Source organism: Pelmatolapia mariae, linkage group LG10_11, assembly GCF_036321145.2.
Source record: "Pelmatolapia mariae isolate MD_Pm_ZW linkage group LG10_11, Pm_UMD_F_2, whole genome shotgun sequence".
Taxonomy (NCBI): Eukaryota; Metazoa; Chordata; class Actinopteri; order Cichliformes; family Cichlidae; genus Pelmatolapia; species Pelmatolapia mariae.
Window position 1 is genome coordinate 22,118,440 of NC_086236.1, and position 9,061 is coordinate 22,127,500.

At 41.0% G+C, this 9,061-nt stretch overlaps 1 protein-coding gene across 4 annotated transcripts in view; it reads left to right on the forward strand.

Annotated features, from left to right (window-relative positions):
- Window positions 1-6,523, forward strand: part of klhl13 (kelch-like family member 13) — a 43,388-nt gene extending 36,865 nt beyond the window's left edge. For 2 of the 4 annotated variants that reach the window (XM_063486473.1, XM_063486476.1), the window contains 2 exons: window positions 111-224; window positions 5,373-6,521. In XM_063486473.1, the coding sequence (XP_063342543.1) occupies window positions 111-224; window positions 5,373-5,860 (602 nt within the window). In that variant the 3' untranslated portion in view covers window positions 5,861-6,521. Of the gene's footprint in view, window positions 1-110; window positions 225-5,372 lie in introns of all 4 variants that reach the window. The other 2 variants (XM_063486472.1, XM_063486474.1) reach the window with 2 other exon arrangements.
- Window positions 6,524-9,061: the final 2,538 nt, after the last annotated feature.

Below are 9,061 nucleotides of genomic sequence, written 5' to 3' on the forward strand. Positions count from 1 at the left end.
TGAGACCCTCCAAGGCCTCATTTGCTGCTGTTTGTCCTCCTTAGTTGTGTCTTGACCTACTTTCTACTAATACAGTCTTTTTCTCTTTTTTTTTCATCTGTTTCTTCAAGCTACTGTGGAGTGCTACAACCCAAGGACAAATGAATGGACATACGTTGCCAAAATGAATGAGCCACATTATGGCCACGCTGGGACGGTGTACGGTGGTTATATGTATATTTCAGGTAAGTGGCTCCAGGGAGTTTTGAGTTTATTATCGGCTTAAATAAATAGAGATGTAATGTTGAATGACTGGGTAAGAGTTGGGTTTTTTTAATTGCATGTTTTAAAGTTACAATAGCAATAAATTTTATTCTCTGAATGTGTTATAGAACTGCAAGGTGGGGTCACAATAGTATCTCATTTTAGACAAACAGTACATAGAGTTCTGGAGTTATATGTGAGTCAGGATTTTTCTGACAGCCTGTTAATGCTAGGTATTTTTATCTTTCAAACTTCATATAAAGAAAGTGTCTTTCACACTTCCAGACTTTTGCAAATCTTTCCTCACACTTTATTCATCTATGCTGAGCATGCTTTTGGAGCCTGCAAGGGTTCAACACTTAGGGCAGATGGCGGACACTGAGAATTGGGCCTTCAGCCAGCCAGTACTTTCTCTTTAGGTGACACCTGGGCACTTGTTCACTTCATACGACGGAAAACAAATCCTGCAGTATGGAGATGAGCCCTAGTTTCTTAGTGTGACTAATCCAGAGTGGTGCTACAAAAGATGGGGAATGGTGGTGGTGGTGGTGGAGGGGAATTGGGAAGGATGGAGCAAGAGGACTAGAGCCTGTGTAGGAGGTGTAACACAGAAGAGACTGTAATAATCCCTCCTGGCCATGGGTACTATGATCCATCTGCAACACATGAGCAAAAAAACTGTTTTATGCAAAAATATTTTAAAAAATAGATAATGGAGGTTTTCAGCATTGTTTTTTTTTAAGTATATATATATATATATATATATATATGGGGAAGGGGAGATAGAAGTAACAATAAGAATGGAAATGGTGTTGGTATTTTGATCCTTTAATCCTCCTGAATATGAATACATTATGAACACCAACACTTACGTAGTTGCATTAAACACATATTGTACTTACAGTGCCACCTGGGAAACTTTAGCTAATGAAAATAAAATATTGAAATGCTCTCTAGCAGCAATATACTAGCAGCAGTATTAAACCAATTTACAGTCTGAGGTGTTGACCAGCTTGCATGCAGTTTTATTAGATCCAGCAGTGTGATCACTGTGCACACAAGCCGTGAATTTATTTCCGTAATCCACAGACCTGCAAACGTTTGCCGGTGTTAGATGGTCCTACAGAATGCACCTCACATTCTCTATCACATTGGTTCCAGTTATCTTTCATGTTTAGCTGGAAGAAATTGCCACATTAAAAGTACATGCAGCCCCTTTGATTTGATTTTTATATCACCGAACTCTGACGTGCTGGAAAGAGGCCAAAAGCTAAGGACTACCTCCACACATGAGTACTATCAGGGTTTATATAAACAATTTTTAATTAGTTAATATTTCACATTATCAGGGAGAAGAACTGGGGCATGTTTGGGATCACACAGATCACAAGATTTGGCAGACCTAATATTAGAGTGGAGCCGAGATGAAAGCCACACATTTTACTTTTTAATATAACTAAAGTGAAATGATGAATAACAAAACGGTCACGGCCTGAGCTAATCTGCTGGTAGCCAGCTGTATGAATCGTTTCGCCCCTGGCAGTACTTTCCACTTCGTAGCGTTTATTTCCACTTTTTGATAGTCTAATGGATTATTTTTTTTCGTGTGTGTGTGTGTGTGTGTGTGTGTGTACATTTGTGTGTTGGTCTCATGTTTCAGAGATACAATCAATCACAGTTCAGCAGTCTTGTAAATTCTGCTATTGTAACAGCTGGCTGTGCACCTGTGACAGCTGAAAATATGTGTCAGGGAAAATGAACGCTTGCGTTACACGATAAAGCTGGTCAGGCAGTTTTCTGAGTACAGCTGTGGGTTATAACACAACAGCATGTTTTCAAGTGCCTTTAATGCCCACGGCACAGGTAAACGAGCATTACCCATTAGTGCAGTTTTGTTCCGGCGAGGCCCTGCTGTAGCGTCCGCGGTCTCAGAGGTTACAGTCGCGCTGTGCAAGGTGACCCGAGCTGGAGTGCACTTCTGTGTCTAGCTGTCACAGTACATCAGGTCACATTCTCCGGCTGTGCTGCTGCGCTGTCTGAAGGTATTCTGTCAGCTGGATGAGCCTGACGAATGCACTCAGCCCACAGACCATCACGGCTCAAGTGGTGTGACAGAGTTCAGACACAAGCACTGAAAACGGCACAGAGCAACGCTGCTGCTGGTCCACATTCCTATCGAGAGATTAAGACCCTTTGGTTTTACTATTACACTTTCTCTGAGTGTTCTGATGATTTGTGTATGGTTGTTGCTTCACTGACTGGGGATTTTTGAGGTTTTCACAACTCGCTAGTTGTCTGCTAATGGTGTTTTTATGTAAAGAAAAAATGTTGCTGTAAATCTCATGGTTGAGATTTTTATTTGGTTTTTTTTTTCCTCCATTAAAGATGATTCTATTTGATCATTTATATTTATCAGGACATTTTATATTTTAAAAACCTAAAGTACTCTCCGCTTTAATTCATCTATGCTGAACATGCATTTAATGTCAGTGAGAGCTGACAGTAATCTCAAATATGATATGGTTCTGTAATGCAAACCTTCTCTCTTCAGGTTACTCTGAAAAGAGTTAGAAGAGGGTAAAAATTGGAGCTCAAGATTTTTCATTTTCTTTCATCATCCCTTTATAGCCTCTTTATTTTAATGTCAGTGTCTATTTATTTTAAACCGTCCCGCAGTAAAACTGATCAATATATGGATGTGCTTCCTTCAGATCAGGATATTTTCTAGTTTAAAAATCTGCTGGGCTGAACGTGCTTTTTGATTCTTAGCTTACATGTGTGTTTATATTTAATTTCTTTGCATTAATAGTGACATTTCTGCACTAAGCTTGTACTGGCCTGCAAAGTTGTTTGGATAAATTGAAATAGTTGAAAGCGGTCATTTGAAAGATGGTTAAGAAAGATTTATTTTCATATTTTTTCTTATTTCTGACAGTCTGCTAGGTATTTGTATGTTTGAACTCGCTACATCATTTAAAAACACTGTCTTTCACACTTACAGATTTATGCTAATCATTCCTCACACCTTTGATTCATCTATGCTGAACATGCATTTGAAGTCTGTTTGGGCTCAGTGCAGAGAGCTGACGGTGCTCACGAATATTAGGTTTCCAAATGGTGATGTCCTGTGATGGCTCCACATTGAATCATATGAAATGTTGGTCGTATTGACATAGTTGCTGCACTCGTGATATAATGCAGGTGTTGGTTAAGACTGTTACAGCGTAGCTCCTCTGCCTTTTTTGTGTGGAGTTATGATCGTATATAACACACTTATATTCTCAAAGTGAATTAAAAAAAAATAAGGGGCTTCTGCTAAAAACCTAAAGAGAAAGTGTGTTGAATTTCATTGTATGACTTAAAACCCAGAAGTGATGACCCATAATGGCTCATAACTGTCTGAAATTTCAATTTGCTGCTCACCTCAAGAGTAAATAACTGTCTATTTTATCAGGAATAGTGAATAGAGGGAACAGGGGAGCCATTTAGAGCTCATATTCCTGCAGGGACTAATAGTCAGAGTGAGATGTCATACGGCTGTAAAATGAACTTGACAGTACGACTTCAAGAGGGTGATTATGCTCAATGGAGAAACGCAAGTGACTGAAAGTATTTTGCATGACACAGAGGCCATAAATGCAAACCTCTCCATTCTTCAAGTCACTCTGAAAAGTGAGAAGAAAGTAAAAACTGGTTTCATCAAGCCTGCGCTGCCTTTTGTATGTTAATGTCAGTCTACATAGATTTTAAACCACTCTGCGGTAACACTAATCAATACGTGGATACATAGATCGTTACATATGGGCTCTCTAACTCATTATGGGGTATTTTTGGAATCTGCTATGCCCCCTCCCCACCTCCCCGTCTATTTCGCATCATTTCTTTGAGTCCCACATATGCTGGCACTGATTCAACCAGGTCGCTGGTTTTACAAGGGGACTCTGCAGTTGTTTTATATCTGCATGGCTGAGCAGGGAAATGTTTTGGCGTGGTAAAATAAGGGCATATGTAGCAGACATTATGAACAATATTGCAGTCTGCCCTAAGCTGCCTATGGAAGGGCAAAAGCTCCTCAGCAAGTTTGTCAGAGCTGGGATCAATTTGGCAAAATCTTGTCTGCTCTTAGTGTCTCTCTAATGGCGCTGATTAGACAGAGATACTGGAAAACTGATCAGACATTATTGTATTAGGGAAAGGCCAAAGCCCTTGAACTGAATCAAAATAGCAGCACACTCCCTTGAGAGGTATTACAAGGAGGCTATTTTGACTCCAGCACTGTTCTCTTGTCAGGGTTTTAATAGCTGATTTGCTCCGTGGACTACTTGGATAAGGAAAACGGATGGTGAGGCCATCTTTGAACCTGATCAGCTAAGGGGGTGCTCCATCAGAGATCTGAGTCATGGCAGCTGAATAGACGGCTTAGGCCTGAACAATAAACCGAGCGCACGATCATTGGGCAGCAGGAAAAGAGGGATTCTGCCTGTATTCGGCGTGCTTTGCAAATCTTCACTGCATTTGCTCCTAGTCAATCTGCCTGGGGGGGGGAGGGGTAGGCTGGCTTCCACCCAAATGCATGCTGGGATTGTGTTCCTCTTTATTTTAAGCCTTCCCTGTAGACATGTCCTGTTTTGGTTGTTTTTTTCCCTCCTTCCACACTTTCCCTCAGCATTGTGTGTTGCGGTGTCTACAGACTGTTTGCGTGAATGCGTGTGCATGCGTGGACGCTTTGTAATGGTGTTCCACTTTGTACTGAGCGCTCCTCATCAGCATTATTTCATGTTGTGGAAAAGAGGCTGAAAAGCTATTGATGTCACTTCGGTTTGTGAAATCAGTGTTTAGCCTGCGAATTGGCGGGTGGGTTCGAGTGAAGGTGTGGAAAAAGGGGATCAAAGAGAAGTCAGAGGTCTCCTTTTTGTTTTTGTTTGTTTGTTTGTTTGTTTTTTTAAAATGTGCGGCCTTCCAGCGTCAGAGCTGGCTGATGCTCCACATCGCCCAGATGAATAAAAAAGGTTGGCTGACTTGAGCGAACGAGTAATTAATCTGTCTGATTGACAGCTTCTCCCAACTAATGAGCCTTGAGCCCTAATTTCCATGCTCTTGTTTCATTTTATATTTTTTTCTTGCTGCAGGTGGAATCACTCACGACACTTTTCAGAAGGAGCTGATGTGCTTTGACCCGGATGCCGATAAATGGACTCAGAAAGCACCCATGACGACAGTTCGCGGCCTCCACTGCATGTGCACGGTGGGCGACCGTCTTTACGTGATCGGAGGCAATCATTTCAGGGGCACCAGCGACTACGACGACGTCCTCAGCTGCGAATACTACTCCCCCGCCCTCGACTTGTGGACACCTATTGCCGCCATGTTGCGAGGTCAGAGCGACGTGGGCGTGGCCGTGTTTGAGAATAAGATTTACGTGGTGGGCGGCTACTCGTGGAACAATAGGTGCATGGTGGAAATAGTACAGAAGTACGACCCCGAGAAAGACGAATGGCACAAAGTTTTCGACTTGCCTGAGTCACTGGGGGGGATCCGAGCCTGCACACTCACAGTTTTCCCCCCTGATGATATGTCGGGCTCACCCTCCAGAGAGTCGCCGCTCTCAGCACCTTGATGAGCAAAGGGGGTGAGCCCTACTTCGCTCATACCCCCGTAACCCTTCCCCACCCCCCGACAGCCTCCCTCAACAAACACACCTTATAGACTTTGTTTGCACTTCCTTTATGGACAACATCTGTACTGCATCCCAAACTACCCCCCGCCCTCCCAAGTCCACATCCCCTAAAGCTGTGCAGAAACAAACCCCCCCCCCAAACACACACACATCTGCGTGATGAACCTACATACCAATATGGTTTGGCAACCTAATTACATGTTGCATACTTGGTATATTTTGGCAGGAAAAAAAAAAACAACAACAAAAAAAACCCAACCTCCACTTGAAAAGTGACTTTGCAAATCAACTTTTCTACCTGATGTCCAGACTTTTCTTATGTCTCGTTTCTTTTGGTGTTCTACCTTGAGATGTTGACTACCACACTGACTCTCTCTTCTAGTCTATGCCAGGTTAGACGCAGGTGACCCCCTCCTCAGACAGCAAACGCATAGGGACCGATGAGCTTTTGAAAGACAAGTGGTTTTTAACTCAGGGGTTGGCCCAGGCCCCATCTTCATCTCTCTTGCAGTTTCACTTCTTTCCTGCTGTTGTTATGAAACTGTTAACAAAAATGGTGTTTTCTAAATTTAATAAACATGATTTTGAAAGTAATCAAATATTGTCCTCTTCACTGGCTACAGCTTGAAGTTGCACGTATCCAGGTAGTATTTTGATGTCTGAGTGAATCTAAAATCTCTTATACAGGATTCATGATCATTAATCAGCTGAGAGAGAGTTGGCTTCCTTTGTTGCTTTGTAAACTTGTCTGTAATGAATGAGCTGTGAATGACGTGAAGGAAAAGATCAATCAGTCTGTTTGTGGGGAACGATGACTTCGCTTTTATACTGTGGAGCTGGACTGTATGCAGTAAAGGATAACCACGGACATAGAGTGTGATTTTTCTTTTTAGAGCCACGCTGTTGAAGCTCGGTCCACCCAGTGATGCAAACCACACTGCTGACAAGTGTTAACTGGAATTTGGCAATTCCACCGCTGTCACCTCTTCTCCTGCCATCATGACAGACGGTAATGTCGCCCACAATCTGCCCACCTGCTCCCGGATCATTAAAGCCTTAATAGCAGCATATGGTGTCCGAGACGTCGGCTTCAAGCTGTTACTAGGAACAAAAGGTTTGTGTAATCATCAGGTGAGTTGGCTCCAGAGCTTTAAATCCTCATTATATTCCCATTATGTCCCTTTAATGAGATGCTGCAATGGTGCTTGAGATTTGAGATTTTAATGCCCGTTTCTGTGTTTTCCAGAGCAATAATCTATTATAGGTCTGTCCTTTAATTAGATTGTTTTAACATGTTATGAATTGATATGCGTTTGTGCTTTTTTTTTTTAATGTTTCATTTTGAGGCTCTTATGTGCTAAACGGGTCAGTCTTGTTTCATTAGCTACATTTTAGCTTGGTCATGTTTTTTTTTTAGGGTTATGTTAATGTCACACTTCAAAAAGCTTTTTTTTTTAAAGAAGAGTCTTATTATGAAGTCCTTTTTAAATGTAACAGTCTGCATCATCCATCTAGTTTTAAAAATAGGCACTTTGTAATCATTTTAATGGAAAGCCACTGAATACACAGAGGAGCAAAACATGTGATGCGCACAGCTGCTAGATGAGGTTGCAGGAGTAGGACTTCAGTGCCGTTGTTGCCTGGACATTTAACTGAAAATAACCCTTACACTGGTTACCATTTACCCTGTGGATCCGCTGAATGTGAGAGAAGTAATGAGAGCAAAGAGAAGAGGATGGAGTGATGCTGCAGATAGAAAGTAGTAAGATAAGATGATAACCGCTTCAGTTAGCATGCTGGGGAAAAGGGTGATTATTTAGACTGAGAGACTCTTTAAGGCTAATAACCTAATCCACCTCCTATCGTGTAAAGTTTGATTGTTAAGAAACATTTTCTGCTAATTGAATACGTCCCTGATATAACGGGTTTATGTAAGTTTGTCAGCTGATGAATCTTTCTTTTAGTTGTTATGCTGTGGTACTTTCCTTTTTATTATGTTTGCAGTCTTAGCCTGTCGGAGGTAGGTTTGCAAATAACTGAAAGTATAAAGGCAAAGAATTTTAAAGCCATGCTGGTGCTGTGACTTTATTATTTGCACATTCTAGCAACTGGTAATTCACTCGGTGTAGATGGTAAAATAATTTCTTCTGGATCAGAATTATTATAGGTTTTTTTAATTTCCTAATTAGTTTTGGTTTTTAATTGATTGTAGTTTCTTGAGTGGATCTTCCTATTTCAGTTTTGCTTGTATTGTTTGAAATGGTTTAGTTTTAGTTTCTAGTTTTTAAGCACGTTAGCAAGCTAATGTTAGCAACCTATTTAGCTCATAATCCCTCAGGGCTCAAGGAAACCTCTAAGATTTTTATAGTATAGATGTTTAACCTTATTATGATGACCGTTTTATCCGAAAAAGAAATTTTCTTTCACATAGCAGCTACACACTGAAAACATATTACTGCAAAAAATAAAGCATCACTTAAATTACACATTGTCTTTGTGTAATTACAAAGACAATGACAAAGTGTAATTTGTCTTTAAATTACACTTTGTCTCTATGAACAAAACATTCAAGTTGAAAATCTTTACCGCCTTTAAATTGAGAACAAAATGACTTAATGGTCATAATGGAAAACCAAAATCATCAACGCTTTCATGGTTGGATTCAAAATTACACCAAAAATCAAGATCATTGATTTGTTATTGTTATTGAAATCACAGCCTGAACCAATCATAATGCCTGTATGTACTCTGACAATGTCTGGGATGAGGTTATGGATGGCATCCTGGAGGATATCCTGGACAGCTTTTTGGTGCAATTTAGCAGTGTCTCATGTATTACTACATAATGAGGTCTGGAGAACATGAGGACTAGCTGGTGGTCTCCAGGATCTGCCAAACATTCGCCCACCTAAAAGCAGCCAGGATAGTGTTGGCTGGCTGTGTGAACCCAGTTAGCCACCAATAATGTTTACATCCTGCTCTCATTGTGGGAAGAGGTATGCTTCATTCTGCTATTATGACCAGGTGTAGTTTAGTGAAGGAGAAAGTAGTTCCTTCCTGAAAGTGCTCTTAGTAAGGTTTGTGTTGAAAACCAGGCCCTGATGTATTATTAGCTCTTAGAGCACAACAATGCAAGCACCA